Source organism: Nestor notabilis, unplaced genomic scaffold, assembly GCF_000696875.1.
Source record: "Nestor notabilis isolate BGI_N333 unplaced genomic scaffold, ASM69687v1 scaffold34485, whole genome shotgun sequence".
NCBI classification, from domain to species: Eukaryota; Metazoa; Chordata; class Aves; order Psittaciformes; family Psittacidae; genus Nestor; species Nestor notabilis.
Genome location: NW_009929469.1, coordinates 17,115 through 42,441, shown reverse-complemented (window position 1 = coordinate 42,441; position 25,327 = coordinate 17,115). Strand labels below are relative to the sequence as shown.

At 36.6% G+C, this 25,327-nt stretch overlaps 1 protein-coding gene across 1 annotated transcript in view; it reads left to right on the top strand.

Moving 5' to 3' along the window:
- Positions 1–24,632, top strand: part of FAT1 (FAT atypical cadherin 1) — a gene marked incomplete at its 5' end in the record, with an annotated part of 33,756 nt that extends 9,124 nt beyond the window's left edge. The window contains 18 exons of the mRNA XM_010014978.1: positions 486–639; positions 2,111–2,344; positions 3,625–4,014; positions 5,356–5,570; positions 5,975–6,112; positions 6,343–6,486; positions 8,230–8,427; positions 12,662–13,463; positions 14,375–14,506; positions 14,615–14,772; positions 15,354–15,816; positions 16,333–16,486; positions 16,715–16,825; positions 17,032–17,663; positions 17,907–18,044; positions 20,063–20,122; positions 22,791–22,826; positions 23,765–24,632. Of these exons, the coding sequence (XP_010013280.1) occupies positions 486–639; positions 2,111–2,344; positions 3,625–4,014; positions 5,356–5,570; positions 5,975–6,112; positions 6,343–6,486; positions 8,230–8,427; positions 12,662–13,463; positions 14,375–14,506; positions 14,615–14,772; positions 15,354–15,816; positions 16,333–16,486; positions 16,715–16,825; positions 17,032–17,663; positions 17,907–18,044; positions 20,063–20,122; positions 22,791–22,826; positions 23,765–24,390 (4,785 nt within the window). The remainder of the gene's footprint in view (positions 1–485; positions 640–2,110; positions 2,345–3,624; positions 4,015–5,355; positions 5,571–5,974; positions 6,113–6,342; positions 6,487–8,229; positions 8,428–12,661; positions 13,464–14,374; positions 14,507–14,614; positions 14,773–15,353; positions 15,817–16,332; positions 16,487–16,714; positions 16,826–17,031; positions 17,664–17,906; positions 18,045–20,062; positions 20,123–22,790; positions 22,827–23,764) is intronic.
- Between the last annotated feature and the right edge of the window lie 695 nt (positions 24,633–25,327).

Sequence of the window (25,327 nt, the reverse complement as noted above, 5' to 3'; positions counted from 1 at the left end):
AGTGCAGTGTCTTTAAATTCTGGGTGGATTTTTTCTTAGTTTTTAATTAAACTGTGAACTTCTTATTCCTTGCCATTACAAAAACCAGCAGGTGTCAGTTCTTCTAGATTGAGTCAGACCTAGAAAAGATGATTTACCAAAAAAGAAAAAAATGAAGTTACCAAAAATTTCTAACTCTTGTTACAGGAATGCATTTAATTATCAGTTAATCAGTTACAAGTGTTTAGAGTTCTTAGCTATTCAGTGATACTCAAGAGTCCCTATGGTTGCAGTATTAATTACCTTTCTGAATAGCCTAACAAGTGTGAGCTAATTAATTAGAAAATCAGAAGTTCTTTTCATTTTCAGGTATTTCATCCTCATTTCATATGTTACCAGACACTCAAAGGGGATGTTATCTCATTTGTCTTTCCTTTGTCCTCATCCCTTTCCAAGCTCTACTTACTTCATATGTTTAGATTCAATGTAACTTTAAAATCTTGCAGGCTTTATACACTGACTCTGTTCCTGAAGATTCACTTCCTGGCAAACTGATAATGCAGGTATCTGCTACAGACGCAGATATTCGTTCCAATGCAGAAATTACTTACACACTGCATGGCACAGGAGCAGAAAAATTCAGACTCACTCCAGACACAGGTAACAATACTTTATACACTATGCAAAATTCCAATCATCACCTCATTTTATAAAATGTTTTACATTAAGACATACATAAATGTCAGTACTTCAAGCTTTCCAGTACGGGTTAGTTTATTATATAACTGTTTGAAATGTTTCTACTACACAAACGCTAATAATATATTGAGTAGGACTTGGGGAAAAAACGAGCATTTTAATATCCGAGGAACTAAAGAGTAAATGTGGTAATTGTTCTAAAGCCAGAAGCTTCCATGCTGAAGTGACTGGAGTCAATGTATGCTGTAAATTTTGTACTTTTTATAGTCATTGTGTATTCAGTATATATTCAGTAGTAGCAGTAATGGTTTATAATTGAAAATACCTTCATTCAGATTCTCTTTGCCAGCATTTGGTTTGGCATATTAAATGGGATGAGGTTAGATGGAACAACAAATTTCCGTTTTACACTAAATACCAAAAGCGCCTCCAGTTTTAAAAGCATTATATGAAGGAAAGTAACATTTAACTTGCCTGACTTTGGTTTTCAGGGCATTCCTGTTTTCTGGATTATAACATAGGTCAAAGCTACTGCCAAAATCCTGTGCTCTGCAGGCTGCAGTAGACAAGCAGTAGAAGGGAGTAGTAAACAGTATAAAAAAATGTAAATAAGAAAAATACAAAGATATAGTGGAAATATGGAGAAGGAAATGAGAATACTTCAGTGGTGAAAAAATGAGAAGGATCTTTCTTCGCTGTTGGTTGTTTTGGGTTTTTTTCACTTTGAATGTCACCTGTGTGCTGTGCTGACACGTTTAATAAATTCAGATTGGTGAAAGCATTTATGAGAATACCCATAAACAATATTTAAGGATACTTTTTTGAATCGTTTAAAAAGAGGCAATGGCTGCACACTGTGCCAGTCACCATCTTTTCTGTCACTCTGGAAAGTATTTGTTAGACCTCTAGAGGTTTGTCTGTGGCAGTAAGTTATATTTGTGTGAATAGTTCTGTTCATTTATTGAATGTTAGAGGAGGGGAGTCAGCTCAATAGCTGTGGAAGGAACACAACTAAATAACCCAGGAAAATCATATGTGGATTTTACCTTGAATTTTGTTAAAGCTGGAGTTCTAATATTTTAGTTCTCTTTACACAAAACCATATGGATTTCTGCATGTATACATATTCTCTCTCTTTCTGCACCATCAGGTAGTTTTACTATAGCTATTTCTGTTTCAGTGGCTTTTGGAAAAAGGCAGAGGATTTTAGTATTTAATCTTCAAAAGCTGAAAGAACAGGCCACTGACATGCCTTGCCCAAAGTGGAGCTCATTAGTGCAGTACAGCTGCTGACTTAGCCATTGATGAAATTACTATCAAAAAGAAAACTGTTTTTTAATTTTTTCTGAGTGCAAAGATTTTAGAGGATAACATGTTAGGATACTTAAGTCTTGCAACTTGCATCAGCTTATGTATGTTACTCTCTTTATAGGTGAACTGAAAACATTAATGCCACTTGATCGTGAGCAGCAAGCGGTTTATTATCTTCTAGTGAAAGCCACAGATGGAGGAGGAAGATTCTGCCAAGCTGATATTATTCTGACTCTGGAAGATGTGAATGATAACGCCCCAGAGTTCACAGCTGATCCTTACTCCATTACAGTATTTGAAAACACAGAGCCTAAAACCCTTTTGACAAGAGTCCAGGCAACAGATGCAGATGCAGGTATGCATTCTTTGATACTTTTGTCATGGTCTCAAAGTTATGGTAACGTTTATTTAGTCTTATCCTGAGAGGTGTTAAGTCTTTCAGTAGAACTGGCAAATGTTCAATACCTCTCAGGATTAGACTCCTGAAAGATATATTTAGGTCCACTAAATCATGTAACACCTGACTTCCATGTGCGAGGAGCTTGCATAGTAGTCCTTTTGTGTCTCTGCAAAAAAGAATAGGAGGGTAGGGTATGGTATTTGTAGGGTACTTTCAGTGTAATAACCTATTAATGTTAAAACAAGTTAGGTCCATCATTTTACTCCTAGTATAAGTAAAAGGAATATCAAGCCATGGCTGCTCATATAATGTGTGTTCATAAATTTTTGAATGGGTGCTTCTCAGGCTAGCTATCAATGATCATACCATAAAGACAACCCTAGTTGATTGTAGCTTTCTGTATATGCTTCCCTGTCAAGATTTTTGCTTTTTCTTTATCTTCTCTGTGTAGTTAGAAGTATTTTGAGTAAACATGAACTGAAAATAACATTAGAAAGAGTTTGTTCTCTAGGCTTTGGTGAAAGGAATAAAACCATGTAAGGCTTTTTTAAAGGTGTAGGATTTCCATTTATCATCATTTTATTAATCAAATAGTATTAATTAATTATTGCCCCCATCTCGTGAAACAACCAACCTGCTTTGTGCTATGATAAAGCTAGGTTGCTGAATTGGAAGGTATCAGACAGATGTTTTCACTGGTCTTTGAAGCTCAGGAAGAACAAAATACTTAGCTCAGAAACCTATGGGGTTTTAGTTTCTTTGACAGGCACAGGAAGGTTGCCAAAAATTGTTTTCTGTTAATTTAGGGACATGGTTCTTAAATAAACTTACTGGTATTGAGCCTAGTTATTTGATGCAGCCTAACTCGCCCATATCCTTCTGTGTTATTTATAAGCCTGCTAAGCAGATGCTGTTGTTCTTGAGTTATAATTAGATGTATATTACTAATCGTTTCATATTAGCTGGTACTGTGGCTGAAACAGAACCATGCTTCATGTTTTTTGTGTGGCAGAAAATCAGTGCAATGAAGCATTAGCTTATTTTTTTAAATCAGATTACATCTTTTTGGTAATCATTCTGCCCTTCACAAGAGCCTTTAACTCTCGCTGAAATTTACTTTAACATGAATGATAATATTTAGCATGCATGTTTTATTTCTATAACTATCAGATCTGTTATTATGTTGGTGTATTTTAATGGCTGCTTCATAGTCTGCAATTGTTTTCAAAATGCAGGGATGAACCGTAAAATCCATTATTCACTGATGAACTCTGCAGAGGGCCAGTTCTCTATCGATGAATTCTCTGGAATCATTCATTTGGAGAAGCCATTGGATCGTGAATTACAAGCTGTGTACACCCTAACTTTGAAGGCTACAGATGAAGGTTTACCTAGAAGACTGTCTTCAACAAGTAGTCTTATAGTTTCTGTTTTGGATATAAATGATAATCCGCCTGTATTTGAGCATAGGGAGTATAGTGCAAGTGTATCAGAGGATGTTTTGGTTGGAACTGAAGTTCTCCAGATCTATGCTGCAAGCAGGGACATTGAAGCCAATGCTGAAATCACATACTCAATAGTCAGTGGCAATGAACATGGAAAATTCAGCATCGATTCAGCAACAGGTAACAGATTACAACTGAATATACTTCAGGCTAACCAAGCAAAGTGCCATACTGTTTTACAGTAATTCAGCCAAATATGTATAATCTTTATGCTTTATCCGGGCTGTAAAGCCAGTGCTAGTGTCTGTTCACCCATTTTGTCAGCATGCTTATTAGAGGAATGCAGTAAAACGTAGAATAGGAACTTTGTTTGTTGCTGCTATTTGTTGTTATTTGGGTTAGATTCACCTAGCTGGCAAGAGTAAGGGTTTCCTAGCTGGAATATTCCCCACCTTGGGAGCAGAGGGGATGGAAAGACATAGTTCCATAATGATGGAAGCATAATAGTCTTTTCGCAAGAGCTCTATAATCAGAATGAGTGGCCAGACTTGGTAAAAGAAAGATCAGAAATTAAATTGATTGGGAAAACTAGTCATTGGTCAACAAAGACATTAATTCTAGAGGAGTTTGGTAAAGAGAGGTTGGCATATTCTATTCGGTCATATATTCAGCATGACAGTGGAGATTTTAGGCTTGCATGTTAATCAGATTTAGTCTCAGGAAGCATTTAGGTTCTGTGGAGAATTTTACCCTATTAATGACAATTGTTTGTTAAAAATCAATATACATCTAAACTCTGGTCTTGTTTTCTTCTCTGGCTCTTTTTCTAGAGTTAATTCCTGGTAAAGTTTGTTATTTTAAATAAGATTTCTACTGAAAGGTTAATAGTAGTTAACTACACTAGTGTAATTGAAATTATAATTCTTCCAGTTGCTTTTTACAGTATGCATGCTAGTACTATGCTATAGAAGTACTTTGCCACTTTAACTTCTTCACATATTTGAAAAAAGGAAAAAGGTTCCAAGAAAACAATTTTTGCAGCAGCAAATCAGCCTCTGTTTTAGAGACTGAACTGTCTTTAGCCAGTTAAAAGTTCACATTTTAATTCAGATATTTCCATTAATCAAAATTCATGATCAGACACTTCTACCTCTTCTTACTCCATGCCTGACATTAAATCCTGGTTGCAAGGAAAGTCAAATTAAAGGCCATTACCTATTTTTTGTTAATTTAAATTGAAAATCAAGAAAAGGAGATTTTTGAAATGCATTTTTTATTTTTCATTTGTTTCATTACAAAATGTAAGTCAGGTGGTTTTAAAGTGAGAGTCTTGTGTGGTAATAGCAGAAACTTCTCACCTTATTTTATGTGTAAAGCCTGATCATTTTACTGTATAACTCTAGCTTACAGTGACAAATCAAGCTGAGTATTTGTCAGAACAAAATCAAAGTCTGTAATATATAATACTATAGTAATAGCAGAGTTTGAGTGAAGTTTGCGTTTTTTTCTTTTCTTCCCTAGGAGCCATTTTTGTCATTGAGAGCTTGGATTATGAAAGTTCTCATGAGTACTACTTGACAGTGGAAGCCACAGATGGAGGCACACCTTCATTAAGTGATGTTGTAACAGTGAATATTAATGTAACAGATATCAATGACAATACTCCAGTGTTTAGCCAAGACACTTACACTGCAGTAATAAGTGAAGATGCTATGCTTGAACAATCAGTCATTACAGTATGTATTGTTGGTTTCTTTCTTTGAAATACTCTGTCATGGCAATCGTGCTGTCAGTCTTGAAGGAATTAATACTGATTTGAAGATGGACATAAATAGATAAGTTGCCACTGAGTAAATGGAAAATTTATTTTGGAAAAGTTTCAGAATGAGGGACTTGAGATGCTATGGGAAAGTAGTTGATATTTTGTGATATGTGTTCTCCTCATGAGAACATGACTTAATTTTCAGAAGAAATTCAGGAAATTGAATGATGTTGGTACATTCTATTTGCGTGACATTTCTCCGGAGAACTATGAAATATGTTAGACAAAACCAGCTGTGCTGATCTTCAGGATGAGTTTATCTGAAATGTGATAGAGTCTATTTCAACCTGTTTTAAATGAGACTGTAATATCCCTTAGGTTATGGCAGATGATGCCGATGGACCTTCAAACAACCGCATTCACTACGCAATTATAGATGGCAATCAGGGAAATCCTTTTACAATTGACCCCACAAGGGGTGAAATAAAAGTGACTAAACTTCTAGACAGAGAAAAGGTAAGTTTTTGACACTTTTTGAGTAGTTGCGTTTAGTTCAGCTGTATATAATTGATGACCAGTATATTTTTATTACATTTGTAAATCACCAATGTGAAAGCATCTATTTATGTCAGTGGTTTTTGGGAGCAGGGATGAAGAGAAAGGATTAAATATATGAAGGCAAGCTTTACTAGGGGTTTGCACTAAATTACTTCCTTAAAACCTGAGGTTTTTTTATTATTTTTTAGATCTCGGGATATACCTTGACAGTTCAAGCTTCAGATAACGGAAACCCACCAAGACTTAACACAACTGCAGTTAATATTGATGTTTCTGATGTAAATGACAATCCTCCAGTATTCTCAAAAGGAAACTATAGTGTTATCATCCAGGTGAGTAAAGAGAGAGTAGTCAAGTCATTAATATTGGAGTATTAATTTGTGACTTCAAGGTTTGATAAACCTAATGCTTCCATTTTATTCTTCTGTATTTTTATTTAAGATTGCCAGTGAGAGTGCTTACCTGAATAAGTGTTAAGGGTTACAAAATTCATAATGTACAGTCTATTTAGAAACTTACATTGCAAGTTGAGCATGTTCTTTTTTCATGTAGTGTGTGTGTGTACATGTATGTCTATTATAGGCTGCATTTATAACATGCTTAGCATCATACAGTAGGTTAAAATACATAATAATTTTGCTGTTTATTTTAAATCTTAGAGTTACTGCTTAGAAAAAGGTAGTTTAGGTACCTATTGAGGCAATTGAGACCATGTTTTTGATTTGTAAAGACAGCTTTCCAAATGAGGACAAGGTGATATATCTCTACCCAACATATATAGTGTATTCAAGTAAGATGTCCTGAATCTTACTGATTGGTTGGTTTGTTGAAAAAAACCAAACAACAAGAAACAGCAGATTTGTATGTTTGTGTGCTGTCAACAGTATTTTACTGTCCCCAATTACAGTCTTTCTTAAAGTGAATGTTAATTAAGGTAGCCCCTAAAACTGTAGGTTATATACCCAGTGTCTGTGATGTTTCCCTTACTCAATTAAAAAGGAAGACCTTGTGTTTTACAGTTCATTCGTATCAGCCTGTCCCAATATGAGCGTAGCAGAGAAAAAGCTGGAGGAGTTGCCCAAGAATGCTAGTGTGCATTTCCTTATGTATTGGAGATGGACATATTTGGACACAGTTGGAAATGTGCTTAGCTATTATGAAAATCAAATTACTTTAGATGTCCAAATGTAAACATTTGGGTTTTAAAGTGATGGTCCTTCTCTGTTTTACTGAAGGGCAAGTAAAGCTTCAGCTGCAATATCTGATAATTGAGTTACTCTCTCAGGAACAGAGTATGCTTGTTGTAGGAGCCTTCATAATAAGGCTTCTACTTTTTTTTGCATTTAAAATACATGTGTGTGTGTGTGTAAATTTAAAAAATCTGGTCAATACAGTATAGCCTGAATATTCTGGGAGAGGTGCTACAAGTTAATCTTATCCATTACAAGGTAAGGGGGGGTGGTTGTATCAAATACATGATGGACCAAGGTATATGAAGTGTCCATGAAACCTCAGGCACCCACATGATGCAAACATGAAGGGATTTTATGATGCAAATTTTAAAACCTGGGTTTCATATTTTAATTGGACTATGGCTGTAGCAGCCACAACTGTGGTCAGAACATTAATTAGGGACACAAGTGGTCAGGTGAGGGAGTGTATTTTCTCTAATCCTCCGAACAAAGGCATTGGATTATTCTTAACAGGTGTTTTAGCTATAATTTGAAGTCTTTGATGATTTGGTAATTAATCTAGAGGAATCTTAATTCAGACCGAAAGTGGAAAATGTAAAGTTTCAAGGCTGAGCTACTTTTAAAGATATCATAAGGTAAAGTTAAAAAAAACCCACAAAGTTTAAAAATGTACTGCCTTTATCCTTTTACTGTTTTCATCATTATTCTCCGAGGGTAATATTTTTCCTTAAACAATATTGTCGTTCTGATTTCTCTTATGCTGATTAACTGGTTTGACAGTAATTTGATATTCTTTTTTTTTTTTTCTGTTGTGAAAAAGAAGTCATCAGACAATATCCTCAATTATAACAAAACCAATGTAATTATATTATTCATTTATAGGAAAATAAGCCTGTTGGATTTAGTGTGCTGCAGCTAGTGGTGACAGACAAGGATTCTTCTCACAATGGCCCTCCATTTCTCTTTACCATCCTGAGTGGAAATGAAGAGAACACTTTTCAGATAACCCAGCAGGGAGTACTGACAACAGCTGCTGCACTGAATCGCAGAGTGAGAGATCACTATTTACTCCATGTTAAGGTAGGATGTTCTGTCTCTGGTCATTTTGCATTGTAAGTATTTAGTTAACTTTTCCCATGTATGCCCAGTTGACTGCTTCTTCCTGCCTACCCCTTGTCTTCCTTTTGCAAGATCCTGATGTGCCAAGTAGTCATTTGGTTCACATACCTTGAGGTAACATCTTCAGAGACAAAATCTGTTTGTTTAAATGGAAATCTTCACAGGTGTAACAGCTTAATTAAACTCACAGTAAGGGAAGGTATAAATGAATTGCTAATAGAGTGGGTCGCCTTGTTAAGCCCTCTGCCTTTCATTCGGGATGCTGGAAAAGCCAGCAGGGGACAGGTCCCTTGAGCCATCTACTCTTGGCTGCAGACTTCCTCTGGCCACTATTGCTTTGACCCTTGAAGATGTGAGCTGGACTATGCTGATACGATGGAAACAGGTGTGTTGCACATCATGGCAATACTGAAATTTTTTTCCATAATGACACATTCTTTTCCCAATAGCAACTGAAAACATCTTTTTTTTAAAGAATAATTATGGAAAAACAGGTCATCGGACCTTTATCATAGCATTGAAACTTGCAGCACTACTTGGAGATCTCGGAATCTTGCAGTGGGAAGCATGACATGAAACTCAAAAATTACCCTGAAATGCTGTAGTATTTGCCTACATTTGCCATTGTATTGCAAAAAGACCGGCCCATGTCCAAAAATCTAGGTTACCTAAACATAGCTAAGTTCTCTAAAATACTTTTTTGTAACCTTATGTTAGAAAAGTTCAAACCAATTTTTGTAATCCTATCCAGTCCTTTTTAATACAGTTATAAATTAAGCAGCTGTGAACAGGGGACTTAAAATTGCTAGGCTAAAAATAGCTGGCCTTAATTCTTTAACTTCATTTCTAGATTCATGTGTTAAGAAAAATCTTTACCTTTACTTTTACCCAAGGAATTTATTTCAATCTCCAAATCACTCTCAGACGAAACATTGCAGATAATTTCTGAGTAAGCATACACTTGCAGAGATCTAGAGCAGTACTGTCTGCATCAGTGTATACTGAACTGTGTCCATGTTTGGATAATAATCATGTGTTCAGACAAAGTCTATCTCGTTTTTTCAGGAAAGGAAAGAAGCTTCCTACAGGTACTGTTGTTTTTGCTGTGTGAGTCACTAAAACATGTTATTAGGAGCTCAGAGCGTCATATAGGCAGTATAAGAATCATCACAGATAAAGGTTCCATTTAAATGTAGTTTAGTTTAAGGTTAAAGAATTGAGATGATTAAAAACAGGGCAGGGAAGTGTATCATTCCTTTATTAGCCATTTTTTTCTCAATAGTGATCTGCTAATTAGTGGTGGGACAGATTACCCTTCAGGGTACTTAGGTGATGGATCTGTTGTCCTTCCTAGGCTGCATGAGTCCAGAACAGCAGAAGAACCAGCTACTTGCCAAATATGCTTTCCAAGTTCTGTACCAATTCTCCAAACTAAGGTTTTTGTTTAGGGAAGAAAAAACGGCAGTGTTTTTCCTGTATGTGCTATCAGTGAAATATAAGATTCATATGCTTTATTTTACATTTCTTTAAGCAGTAATTTCTATTTATTTTGCTTCTAAAATGTATTCCTGTGAATGCATGCCCAGGCAATTATGTCTGTTCTATGTAAAATACACTGTCTTTCTCACATTTCATTACTTAGCTGCACCTTTGGCCCTTCCTAATGCAACTGCCTTTTCTTAAGCATGAGGCACCTATCTAACACCTTCCTCTAGGTAGAATCATGCAATTCTTTTATTTCCAAGCTACTTCCTAGGCTGTAGGATGCTTGTAAACAGCCTGTCAGTACTTCAGCTATCTTCTCTTTAGCACAGCACTTGAAATGTACCTTTTTTTCTAGAGAATGAATAAGGGCTATTTTAATGGCATCCAGTATCTAAACAAGCGTCTTATAACAAATGTACTTATTTAGAACAAAGGCTTCTCAGAGTCTGTAAATCATTAAAATGGACTATACTAACGTCTGGGGTTTGTGTGCTGTACTACTCAGTATTTTGGAACTCTTTAATCCTTTGATTTACAAGTTCCCTGCCTACCTGAATTCTGGAAATATGTCACAGTCTTTTAATTGCTATTTGTCGTGTTATAGTATGATAGCTTTTTTAAATAGACACACTGCTATAATTTGCTGTTATCTTCTCCTTCGTGAGTCAGTATACATGAGGATGAAGGCATCCAAGACTAATACTAGCCTTTCCATAACACATGACTTCAGCTCTAATAATACACACAAAAACAGATATATTACTTCTTTGGAAAAACATTCTTCTGCTCTTTCTTTAAAAGAAAAATTTTTGAAAGGCTGTAGGAAGGCATCTTCTCAAATTTACACTTTCCACACTTTCATTTTGCAGCTCATAAGTTAATGGCTGTGTATCATGTCTCCATACTTGTTTTTGTTTTTTATCTGACCTTCACTGATGTGCTTTTCAGTATTGACAGCTTTCACCTTAGTTGCTTTCTGAATGGATTGCTGAGGCAGAACTCTTCTTATGTTACAGGCATACCTTCATTAGGAAAACCAAAAACTCTGAACAAAACCCCACACATAATCCCTCCTCTACACTCCCCACACACTCACTACCACCAAAAAACTTAACACAAGCCTTTCTTTACTTTTGTGGGTTTAATAGAAACCCCAACAGCCACTTTTCGTGTGCATGCTTCTCACATTTGCTTTCCCTCTCTCCAAAGGAAATAGATTATCCATTAACAAATGTCTCACAGCATTAGTGTGTGAAATCTTCAGCTATGAGTCATACAGTCCTTTATGTCACACTCTGAAGTCTTTAGTTTAAAACCACAGCAGATTGTTAAATATCTCCACTATTGAAAAATCATTTCTCCTGGGGCTCCTCTTTCCTACTTGCTGTCCATTTGTTTTAATTTTGCTTGCCCATTTTTTTGAACCCTTTCTGGTTTCCCTTGGGCATTTCTCCTGTAGCTAAACTGCCTGCCTTGTCTTGTTTCCAGGCAGAATTCTAGGCAAAACAAAACTTTGCCAACTTGAGCTGGAGCACTCTCTCTTGTTATTTATGTTTGGGTAACTAGAGGGCAAGTTTCTAGCCATGCCTGTCTTTTGGAATTAATGGATGAAGACAAGCATTTCTATGAGACATGCGTTACCTTTTAAAAATGCTGTTATTATGTGCACAACCACAGATAAGCTTGTGCCTGGAGTTTTAACTCTTTTGCTTAAATTTGTATGAAAAGTCACAAGTAGCTTCTCTGCATAAATCTTCAAAGTGTATCAACTACCTGTAGTAATTGTAAAATTATTGTAAAACATTTTGAACCATGCAGGATACTTTCTGAACTCTGTATACCCCCTCTGTCCCTTCAGACCTCTCAAATTCTTTGCCCCTTTCTTTAGTCTCACTTTCAGTAACTGGGAAAGAGCTCTGGGGAAAAGGCAAATGGGAAGCAAGAACTGAGAATAGAAAGAAAGAAGTCAACCCAAGGGAATGCTCTTTTCTCACTTTCCTTCTCTTTTTTTTTTTTTTGGTCCCTTCTTTACATGACAACATTGTATGCTTTTGTAAAACAGGAGTGGAGGACAGGGGACATGGCGTTTAAACAGGCTTTAAAATTGAATTAGGCTGATCCTGTTAAAGATGATTATTTTAATTGTCTGAAGCAAGTACCACTACAGGTGGAGTCTTTTCCCCTCTCCATTATCATAAATAATGAAAGACAACATAATTATTTGTAACTCTCTACATGTATTGCTTTCTTTTTGAAGTACTGCTTGGCATACTGCATTTAGAATGTCTTCAAGACCATCTCCTAATAACTGCGGTGAAGCATGTTGTAAATTTCTAATGCATGACTCATTTTGAGTTTGTAATGAGTTTCCACGCTTGAAATAAAAAAGCTTCAAGCACCATCTGCTGTCTGAAATTAGCTACTGTGCATTTCCTCTGAATTTGCTAGAAGTGTTAGTGGCTTCCTGGTATTTCCAGATATTAAGAGCACTGTAGCCTTTTAATCTTGGAAGACATAAAAACATGTTTGCATGAGCCTACTTATATAAGCTTTTTAAATTTTCAGGATTTACAGTTATGTCAGGAGCTGTGATGTGAAATCCACATAAAGCATATTCTTGTAGTGACCTTTTTCTTTTTTTTTTTGGTAGAAAAATACAACTGTACTGTCTACAGTACAAAAAACTAACTCTATCCTTATCTTCCTTTAGGTGGCAGATAATGGAAAACCACCGTTGTCATCTTTGACCTACATTGATATTAGAGTTATTGAGGAAAGCATTTATTCTCCAGCAATTCTGCCTCTAGAAATCTTTATCACAGCCTTTGGAGAAGAATATTCGGGTGGTGTTATTGGAAAAATTCATGCAACTGATCAAGATGTTTATGATACTCTGACATACAGTCTGGACCCCAAAATGGAATCCTTGTTCTCCGTTTCCAGTACCGGTGGCAAACTAATAGCACATAAAAGCTTAGACATAGGACAGTACCTCCTAAATGTCACTGTTACAGATGGAAAATTTACAACTGCAGCTGATATTACTGTGCACATCAGACAAATCACACAAGATTTACTAAATCACAGCATTGCAATACGCTTTGCAAACCTTGCCCCTGAAGAGTTCATTGGTGATTACTGGCGCAATTTCCAGAGAGCGTTAAGAAACATCTTGGGTGTGAGGAGAAATGATATCCAGATTGTTAGTTTGCAGCCCTCTGATCCTCCTTCAAATCTTGATGTCCTCCTGAATATTGAAAAGTCTGGTAGCTCTCAGCATCCAATGAGAATTTTACTCCACAAGATAAACTCTTCTGTGCCTGACCTAGAGGAGATTTTGGGTGTCCGGATAATTGATGTTTTCCATAAGCTTTGTGCAGGCCTAGACTGTCCTTTGAAATTTTGTGAAGAAAAGGTAACAGTGGATGAGAACATCATGTCAACCCACAGCACAGCCAGGTTGAGTTTTGTCACTCCCCGTCATCACAGAACAGCAGTTTGTCTTTGTAAAGGTAAGAAAAGCAGTAAGGAAAACAGTATTCTTGAAAAGACTGTTCTGGTTTTGAACAGCCATAATCCACAGGGGAAAATTTATATTACAGGACAAGAATAAGAATGTCCTGAACCCTCACTGCAGTATTTGCCTAATTTTATTCAGAGTAGGGAGTAATTCTTTCATGTCTCATTACCTCATTTTAAGAGTTTACATAATAAAAGCTTATGGGAGGGTTGTTTTCTTATAGCTGCAACTTCGTTTTCCATTTTATGAAGGAAGTTCCCTTTTTTGTTGCCTGTTACAAATTGCCAGTCATTTTCAGTCTTGTATGCACAAAGGTAAGTTCTTGCAAAGTACCTGAATACTTCTGGTTTCTGCTTAGAGGATTAGCCCACACAGCTTCCAAACTTGGCTGGGAATGGCAGGGTGAACTGGGAAATAAATATTCATTAAGATACATATAAATATACAGATTTATAATAGGAGATTAATTTGTCTTTAGCTCCAAGGAAAACATTTCTTTTTAAAATTATGCCTTTAAAATCATGTTGATAGGTGAATTTGCACATCGTAAGTAAATATTTAAAGCCTCTTCCTTTTCTGTCTGAAATACGGACACTCTCTTCTCCTGCTCTCAGTAGCCCACTCTGTCCATGTTTAATACCTACATGTTGGTTTTTTATGGTGTATGATAGTAAATGGTAAACTTTAAACCACACCACCATTTGCCAAATTTGGGAATTGAATTGAGTAATTATATATGCCATTCGTTTCATCTGTGTTTGTGCCAGTCATGTCCCATAACTGTTACTTCTTTGTCTGATAGGAGTATCATTTAGGTTACTTTCAGCTACTACACGTAAGTGTCCCTTTTCACAAAATACCGTTACCACCAACAGAAGAGAAATAATGTGTTTTGTTTTACAGAAGGAAAATGCCCCTTGGTGAATAGTGTGTGTGAAGAAAATCCATGCCCTGAAGGTACTGAATGTTTAGGAGATCCAGAGGAAGGAAGATACACTTGTGTTTGCCAAGACAGCAAACTTGGACAGTGTCCTGGTAAGAAATTAAAAATCTCTACAGAAAAAGGTATTACTTTCCAAACATAAATTTGATTCCAGTCCTGTGTTAAAACATTTTATGCTTTTTTGTATTCCTAAGCATCAGCCGGCTCTGCTGTGACATTTACTGGGAGCAGCTATGTGAAATACCGTCTCATGGAAAATGAGAACAAAGAGGAAATGAAACTGACGATGAGACTTAGGACTTACTCTGCTCATGCGGTTGTTATGTATGCTCGAGGAACAGACTACAGTATCTTAGAGGTATATTAAAATCTTTTAATGCATCTCCTCTTTTCTTCTTACCATGTTCTTACTATGTTTTGTGCCAAATTAAAAGGTAGAATCATAATATCTCTGTAGAATTGTTAAAATGGAGAATTGCCTTCAAGGTAGAGTGTGTTATACATCCAGGTGACAAACTTGTACAGAATTTTTATAACGTGTAAAAGGAATTAGTTTTCTTTAGTGTTTTTTAAATAAAACAAAACAAAACCCACCCCGAATTAGCTACAATTTTATATTTATTTGCTTATAATACTCATTAAGTCCATAAAGAAAAAGTCACTTAAAACACAAGATGAAAGTTCTTGAGGTATTGTAATCTTTTGATGATGATCTGAGACTTCATTACTAGAGGAAAATTGTACAAAGTATATATTTTAAAGAACCGTGTGGAATGAATCACAGTCACTGTGACTGTTTAGAATACAATGTTACTACACAGCCTTCTATGAACACCACCATCATCCTGTCTCTCCAGCAAACAAACTTCTATAGGCATCAATATTTTATACTCTTTAAGCATGCAGACCATTTGTTGATGTTGTGGTTTTCCTCTGTAGATTCACCATGGAAGGCTGCAATACAAATTTGATTGTGGCAGTGGACCTGGGATTGTCTCTGTTCAGAGCATTCAGATAAACGATGGCCAGTGGCATTCAGTATCTCTTGAAGTGGATGGAAATTACGCACGACTTGTTCTGGATAGGGTGCATACTGCTTCTGGTACTGCTCCTGGTACACTTAGGACACTAAACCTAGATAATCACGTGTTTTTTGGTGGTCATATTCGGCAGCAAGGTACAAGACATGGTAGAAGCCCTCAGGTTAGCAATGGATTCAGAGGCTGTATGGATTCTGTTGTACTTAATGGACAAGAGCTGCCCCTGCACAGTAAACCACGAAATTATGCACACATGGAAGAATCTGTAGATGTGACTCCTGGATGCTTACTGACTACCACAGAAGGTTGTTCAAGCAATCCATGTCAGAATGGAGGCATCTGCAATGCACTGTCAAATGGAGGTAAACTGTGCTCTGTTCTTCTGCTGTTGTCTTTCAAAACTGCTTTTCCACTTTACTGCATTGAAGGACAAAATGACTTTGTGAATAATTCTTGCTTTCCCAGGGAGTTGTGGAACAAATTGTTCCACAGGTAGGATTGTTGCGCGGGTAGGAAAGATGTGTCTGCCTGTGTTCTAGACTCAATCCCTTGGGGTATGAAGTAGGCTTAAGTCCATCAGGCAAAGTGGGGATTAACTTCAGTATCAACACCTGTGGTCAGTCCTCTTAACTGCCTACTTTAGAGTCTTCCTTCAAAAATTCTGAATTCAGTGACAAGCTTGAGTTTTGTGAGGGAATGGAAGTTATCCTTCAGCCATATTCAAAAAGAAACTTACTGTTAGACTTTCTTTTGTCTTTTGATAAAAATATTTCTATTTCTTCCCATCCTCTCTCTGTCTGAACAATGGGCAGAGAGGATTTTATCTTAAATCCTGCAAAGCCACGTGTGTCTTTCAAAAAAACTGTATTTGATTTCAGGTTACTACTGCAAGTGTGCACCTTTGTTTATGGGAACTCACTGTGATGTAAGTGTCAACCCATGTGCTTCCAACCCCTGCCTTTATGGTGGTACTTGCATCCCGGTCAGTGATGATTTTATCTGCCAGTGCCGAGGACAATATACAGGGCAAAGGTACGTTTGTATGGTTTATTGTACCAATGATCCCTTTAGAGAATAAGCTATAAATGTAACGCTTCTTCTGCTTTCTTGTTTATCTGTTTTCTTCTTAAAGTTCAGATTTGAAATCCACTGGAGTTAGTTGAAGTTAACGCCAGGCCTTATGTCCCACATAGCCCTGAATCCCACACTATATACTCACTTGCAGTAAGGTAATGGTTTGGGTTTTTATTACCTTTGCAGGTGTCAGCTGGGTCCGTACTGCAAAGACAATCCTTGTAAAAACAGTGGCAAGTGTATTGACAGTTTGGATGGACCTGTTTGTGAGTGTGAAGTAGGCTTCCGTGGAGAAAGGTAGGTAGTGTTCCACATATATGGAATTTTTAACAGTATTACTTAACAGTTAACAGTTCAGACTGGTTGAAATCTGGAATGCTGATAAAACAGCAGATTGCCCAGTAGTGTATAGTACTGTATATTAAATATGTTGAGCATAGGGAGACTAGAACAAAGACTACCGATGTAAACTAACCATCATTGCTCTGCTCTTTCTCTGGTAGGTGCCTGACTGATGTCGATGAATGTGTAGAAAACCCATGTCTTAATGGTGCCCTTTGTGAGAATACTTACGGTTCATATCACTGCAACTGTAGTCATGGATTTGGAGGAAAACACTGCACAGACATTGTTCTTAACAAATATGTTTCAACATCTTGGAATATTAGCTTATCTGAAGTGATTGGGATTATTGTTTTCATCGCAGGAATATTTTTGTTAGTTGTCATTTTTGTTGTTTGCCGCAAAGTGATTAGTAGAAAGAAGAAGCATCAGCCAGAACCCGAAGACAAGCAGCTGGGAGCTACAACAGCTTTCTTGCAAAGACCTTATTTTGATGCAAAATTGAATAAGAACATCTATTCTGACATCCCACCACAAGTTCCTGTTCGTCCCATTTCTTACACTCCAAGCATTCCAAGTGACTCCAGGAACAATCTTGACAGGAATTCTTTTGAAGGGTCTGCTATCCCTGAGCACCCAGAGTTTAGTACTTTTAACCCAGATTCTGTACATGGGCATCGGAAAGCTGTAGCTGTTTGCAGTGTAGCACCAAATTTACCACCTCCACCTCCCTCTAACTCTCCTTCAGACAGCGATTCAATACAGAAACCCAGCTGGGATTTTGACTATGACAGTAAGAAGTATTCTTATTTTATTACTTTTTCTATTAAAGGTGTGTGCTGCTACAATTTTATTTTGAGAGCAAAGTCTTTGTCTATGCCTGTCAGGTTACAGAATGCATTATGACTTTACTGGGGTTTGAGTCTGATCGGGCTTCGTGCTCTATTAAGTTTTGTAAAAATGCGTAGATCTCAGCCTTAAATTTTATTGACTCTAATCTAGAATCGAATAATCATCTCACCACTTTTTCTTTCAGCTAAAGTAGTAGATCTTGACCCCTGCCTTTCAAAAAAGCCTCTGGATGAAAAGAACTCCCACCCTTACAGTGCTAGAGAAAGCATGTCTGAGGTCCAGTCTCTCAGCTCCTTTCAGTCTGAATCATGTGATGACAACGGTAAGTAAAATACAGTCTTGCCCCTTAGGTTCCTTTGTTCTGTCTTTGCATCTCTTAGTCTCAATAGGACTTACATATATCCAATATATATTAAATAATAGCTTATTTAATATATATGTGTATTTACTTGTGTTAATACCCCAATATGTTAATTTTTTTAAGTATTTTGCCTGTATTGTACCTCGTGTTAATTACTTTACCTTAAAATTCTGTGTGATTGTTCTGCTATTAGAATATTAGCAGTGAAAACAGCACCAGGTGTTCAGAGCCTTGTGTTTAAAAGGTGTTAAAAGTGTGTTCAAATTTGAGAGACTTTTCTAGGTAATCATTAGTTATCACCTGATAGAAGAATACAGTGAATTGTAAATATGGCCTCTGCACAAATATAACTCGCTTTGACGTTCAGCTCTCAGTAAAAACCTTTGTGGTGTTACAGTTTCATTTGTTTCCTTCTCTTTTTCTTGCTGCGACCTCAGCTCCCATATGGATCAGATCAGTTCTGAGTGAGAGCAGAGTTTAAGGGACTGCTTGTAAGTTTGATTACTTTAGTAATGAAGGAAGCTGCACAAAAAGGATTTTGTTATAGTAGAACAGTATATTTGGCTTTCACCATGATTAAAATTAATTCATAAAAAAATTCATACATTGAAAAAAGCCAATATAAAAATATACTTTGATCACAAATCCAGTCCATCAAAATATAATCATCATATATATATTGGGGTTTTATTGTTATGAATTGGAAGTCTTTTACATTTCCATTGTGATGACAGACACTTTTACAGTTGCTATGAATGCATCTATGCATTCAGAAACATTTCAGACTGATTGGACAAAGCCACAGTTGCCTCATAATTTAATTCATTATGTTAAGGTGTTTTGACTCCCTATTCCAATTTCTGCTCGTCTCTGTATGGTAAAAAGAATTTGAAATTGCTTTAGCTTAGGAATAAAAAACATTCTGCTTCTCAATGAAGTAGAGTGATTTGTTCTTAACAGCATGAAAAGAAACATATGTGTTAATGATTGGTGAAAGTAAAATGGTATGCTTACAGTACTCATCATTCTACCCGTAGACCTGATACCAACTTTCAACTTTTTTCCTGTGGTATAGTGTTGTGCAGTACATGTGGTTTTCCCCTCCTCTCCCTCCCATATATTTCATATATTCTCTACTCACATTTCTTGTCATGTATTGTTTACTCATTAATACATTTTAAGAGAAATAGCTGTAGCATCATAGATATTGTTCCTTCCTTTTTGGTAGATTCTGAATTTATTAGTTTGAAATCTGATCCCCAAGTCATGCAAACAAATTGCACATGCTTATCCCATCTTACCCTATATAAAAGTAAATCCTTCTCCCTTCCAAAAGTATCTTGGGAAAGGGAAGACATAAAAAATGCATTCATTTCAGCTGGCTTTAAATAAGAATGTCACAACGTGAATTTGGTATTCCTACAGTGATACCACTGTTCACACACAACTTACGTAGGTCAGCAACAGAAGTTTTCAGTAGATATTTTTCATATTCTAGCATTTTAGTCATTTCAGTGAAAATTTCTTCCCGTGGTCTTACATTGGAGTAGGGGAGTAGTTTTCAGTCTAAAAGGGAAGCCTAATGCAATACTCCATAATTCATGCAACACAAGCCTTTAGAAGAGCTTTAGTTCATTGCTGTTAGATGAAGTATTATGCAAATGTTATGTTTAGGCAAGTTTCAGAAATCCTGAGTCAACTAAAGCAGCTTTGTGCTCATGCAGAATTTGCTTCAGGAGTAGTTACAAGTACTTTTCCATGTTTATCAAGAATAAAATTCAGGTTTAGAGATGTATTTTATATATTATATGCAACTGCTCTTTAGATAAGAGGGTAAATGTATATGTACACCAATAATCTTGCTCTATAAAATAGTAATGAACTGCAATTTTAAGGTGGTTTTTGTATATCTGTATGCTTTTTAAAGTGATACTAACTATAGGTTTGTTTTAATTTGCTCCTTTTATACCTTTTACAAGCTTCCGTAGTGACTGTAATACACCTTGTCAATGCTGTTGTTGACTCGGTGGAAAACGAAGGTATATACATGCTTTTCATATTTATTTACAGCTTTGTAGAATAATGCACATTTGTCTTCTAGTTAATGTAGTCCTAGCAGATGGGAGTTGTAAAATATTATTTACTTGGACTTTCTGATAAGTTTTATATAAGAATATGTTTATATTGTATATCTGTTAGTATTTTCATGTATATGCTGTAGCTACCATGTAGACAGGTTTTACAGTGTGATCTCTTGAGATTAAAAAAGTACTGCTATAAAAAGATCTTGGTACTTACTCTCTTCTGAAAATGTTCACACTAAAGCTCCCAGCAGAACTGAGACAGCATCAAAGGCACTTACATACACTACTGTAGATGAAAAAGCAGCAGCCCTGCTTCCTTTTCTTCACCCACCCACATCTGTTGGCACCTTATCCAGCTGAGCAGAATGGGAGTAGTCCAATGACAGTGTTCACTTCCCTTTTTTCTCATACGATCTTGAGGTATATAGGCATACACACATCCCTATCAGTGTTATTAGTTACTTCCTACCCAGCCTTTAATCAGTATCTAAAAGGTATGTTTGAGTGTATACATGTACACACGTGTATACTTGTGTGTGTAGTATGTCTTTGGAAGCTGATGAGAAGAAGTTGAAAGAGATGAAGTAGACATTTTTGGTGGAATTTTATTTCTTCCTTGCTAACATTTAAGAAGTGACCACTCTGGAAAATATAACTCTTTACAAAATAATAGCAGTAATAAAGGTGCCAGTGAGTCTATACAAATGCTAACTATTGTTTTAGTTAACTTAAAAATCCCTAAAGTTCCAGTAATATGCAAGTAATTCACAACCATGAGGCTGCAGAGGTTACTTCTGAAATACCATCCACAGTGTGTTTCCTGTTTGTTGAGAAAAACCCTGCTTTTTTTATTAAGTCCTACTTAAAGCCGTTTTAAGAACGTAAAATTGTAGTAGCTAAAGATTCTCTTTGGTTTATTATTTGAAGTACATCCTGTCTAAAGTATGCAGACATATACATTATCTCCAGTGTATGTCTACATTTTGTCTACAAAAAAGTAGACAAATGCAAAGACATAACAGTATTTAATTGATATATATAGACCAGAGTCCTCAGTGCTAAAAAATTGTAATGCATAGTCCTTACAAAAGGGAGAATTAGAAGACTAGAAGAGGCAAGATTTATAAGGGGAAATATTTAATCACTCAGATTTTCTCTGAGATTTTGACTGGTAGAAACTAAAAATGATGGATGTAGTTCTCAAGTCAAAGTTGAAAGTATTGCTTGGTGGTTTAGTATCACTGTAAGATAAATACAGTTATTTTATGCATCGCAGAATATTTGTAGAGAAATTGAAGATGTTCTGCTTAGCTACTTCTTAACACTTGGAAGTTTCTACTCTTAATAAGCATTCCTTCTTTCAAAGTGTCTTGGGTAGAGTTCTGCTTTTGAGAACCCTCGGGAGGGTACCAGTTTGAGTAGCAGAGATCCTTGCTCAAGCCTTCAGCAGGGTCACATTCTGGGACAGATGGTCTTTTCCTTTAGTCTTCCCACGTGGTTCTGTCCAAGAGGTATCCTGGAAGCATGAACTGCAGTCTCATCCTAGGACAGTTGCAGGTCTTCATTCTCTGCACTGCTACTCAGGGAAGGTTGTAGCTCCGTGCAGATTGATAATGTTGAGTGCAAGACTAGCAGATCTTCACCTAGAAAGATGATCATCAGGTTCCATTCCTTGATAAAAGTGTGCTAAATTGCAAGACCACAGTCTGCCTATTGGCTTTAGTTTTGCACCCAGTTTCCTTAGAAAAATGAAGAATGTCATCTTCTAAGTAGATGTAGTGGTCAGAACCTTCTCCTGGAGATAATGGCAGAGATGTCTTAAGAGTCTTAGATCTTGGACTAATGTCTCCTTTAGCGTGGACAGTATTTTCTTGTCTGGGCTAGGCAAGCTTGAAAGGGAAACGACAAAGGAAAAATGAAAAAGGAACCTCCCCCAGGAGTAAATCTCTGTCCTTCCAGTCTTCCAAGAATAGATAAAAGTATCAGTTCTTAGGAGAAGATTCTGGCATTAGGATAGGCATCACCCATCATTACAGACCTGAGTAAGGAATATAGATTCCTGAAGAGAAAGAGATCTAAGTTTTGTCAGATAACACTGGACAGTTCTCTGCTGAGTGTGAGTTGCGGGGATTGCTGTACTAAGGGTGGCAAGTCTCCCAGTGCACAGCATATATAAGCTAGATACTATAGGAAGCATTCCCATCTTTGCATGAAATACTGGAAAGTGTACATCCTAATAGATGCAGCCCTGTATCAAAAAACAAAGGGGGATACAAGGAAAGAAAAAAGTTAGCTTGAGCCTTGTTATCCTTTTTAGCAGAAGTCCTAAATTTAGTGAAAAGAGGATTTCTGCAAACTGTCGACTGCAGATTTTGCCATTACACAGCCATGTCCCAGGTGGGCTGTACATAAACTCAGTAGCTATTTTACAGTTCAAGTCTAACAAAGGAGGATCCCGGGAGTAAAACAAAAAAAACCAAAACCAAACTACTTTAGTACTGTTAAGTAAACTAGACAAAAGCAAACCAGCATGAACATCCTTGTTTGTCTTCACATTGGTTCTACTATGTGGTTCCTAACTACAGATGTTTTCTCCTTTTTCTTCTCATTCTGCCACCTAAAGAATCTTTTGCTGTTCCTGACCTCAGCAATTCAAGAGGTGACTTCTGCATGCAGTTTGTTGATGTTCACCAAAATATTTCTGTTAATACTTGGTTTTAACACAGACTTACTATCAGTTGCTTGCTGTGCATCTGTCTGCAGTGATTATTCTTTACTAGATTTGCACCTTCTTACAATTCTGTAGTATTTCCCTTTTTGGTGTTCAGATGAGAGGAAAAAAATATTTTTTTAATGAGATTAAGCTTATATCTAGTTTCCAGCAGATGAATACAAACTTATTTAAGAGGAGTTTGTGAGAGAGGATCACTTTCAGTCATTTATGCATGATTAAGCTTAATTTTCCTGTTTTGTTCTTGTATTTGAATGTGGAATGTCTTTACTAATAGTCAAGGGTTTTTATCACAGGTGTGTGGCAGTTAAGGTAGAGCTAACAGCATTTTGTGAAGTTATCTTTACAATTCAGTTAAGGGGTAAAGTTGCTTTAAATGGTCTGGATACTTTACCAATTAAAAATTTCTTTTATGCAAGAAAAACATGGTTTCTATGCGCTAAATATATTTTTAAGAAAAACACATAGCTGTTATCACCCTAACTGTAATTACCCAACAACAATCGATTAAGAATTTAGCTGCACCAGGGAGGCTGTTGGTTCTTTGCTATCTGGTGAACAGTTCTATGCTATATATTGTAATAGCACATTCCATAGGTGACCTACAGCTCTTCCCACATTAGCTGAGATGTCAAAATGTAAAAATTCAAGTGTGAATGACGCAATATCTAATGCATGGCATAGTGTAAAGTTGTGTTGTGTTGAATGTCTTTTGTGGAACCAGGACAAACTGCTCTCTGATTAACAAGTACTGTCCTAACCACGGTAACTGCATTGTCTTAATACATGTATTGACTTCTCAGTTCAGACTGACTTGAAGACAAGATACTAATACTACTTCTTTTTTAAAAAAATTACCTTTTCAGGTTATCACTGGGATACATCAGACTGGATGCCAAGCGTTCAGTTGCCAGGTATCCAAGAGTATCCAAATTATGAAGTGGTTGAAGAGTCAGCTCCCCTTTACAATGATCCAAATGCCATCGATACAGACTATTACCCTGGCGGTTATGACATAGAAAGTGATTTTCCACCTCCACCTGATGACTTCCCTGCACCTGATGAGCTTCCACCATTACCACCAGAATACAGCGACCAATTTGAGTCAATACAGCCACCCAGAGACATGCCAGCCATAGGTAGCTTGGGTTCTTCTGCAAGAAGCAGGCAGAGATTTAACCTTAATCAGTACCTTCCCCATCACTATCCTGCAGACATGTCAGAACCTCAGACCACAACCAGTGGTGTCAGCGGCAGTTACAGAGACCCTTATGCTCCTTACACGTTAGGGTACAATAGAGACTTTGAAGCACCAACTGTAGACAACATGTCCACGTCCGTGTATGCTTCTACAGCTTCATGCTCCGATGTGTCAGCATGCTGTGAAATGGAGTCAGAAGTCATGATGAGTGACTATGAGAGTGGAGATGATGGTCATTTTGAAGATGTGAAGATTCCTCCGCTTGATTCCCAGCAACATACAGAAGTCTGATACACTCAACAAAAGTGCCTGGACTCTAACAAACTTTATCAATTCTAGAATAACTTTCAAGAGCTTTTTTATTTTTTTTTTCTTTTTCCCAGCCACAGGGAATGCTTTCGTTTCAGTGAGCTAAACTGGCATGGCAGCCGTGGATCATGCAGTTCATTTCACTAAATCAGCCTGTTCCATTTCCTGACCTGTAACTGGACAGTTCCAAGATTTCCATTGGCTGTGCCATTTCTCAATGTCCTTTTTGTACTTACATTGTCTATGTTAAGAAAGTCACATACCACTTCTCCATGTTAGCATGACGCATATATTTATATAGCTCTAATGCAATTAATTTTCTCCTACTTTTTGTAAATTTTATGTACAGTTTTGATTTTAATAGTTTTAACTAGATTTTGTAGATATTTTGTGAATGTTTTCCACTGAAACTAGTGGTGTTAGTGTGCCATTAAAAACTAGCACCCTGACTTATTATAATCAGGGCTTCAATGTATGTATTCCTCAAAAAACTAAGGTTTCACATTTCATTATTTAAAAAAAATCAACATATTCACACAATTCCAACTGTACATAGGTTAGGTCTGATATTCTTCTGGGTCAGCTACATGGAAATGTCTTAGATGGGTTGCTGTATTTTAGAACTGTAAACAATTTTCCCCTTCTTGGAAAGCGTTTTGGGGGCCCTCTACATACCAGTTTAGAACCAAAACCACCATGACACAGTTTTTATAGTGTCTGTATATTTGTGATCCAATGGTCTTGTAAAGGTTTTTACTGAAAATTACCATTAGCCAGTCTTTCTTACTGACAATAAATTATTAATAAAATACTTTAGCTTTGCTCTGTGTATCTGTATTATATATAATATACAATTGACAAAGCATTCAGTGCAGCATTTTTAAGTTTGTATATGTTTTGTACTGTATGAAGTTAATTA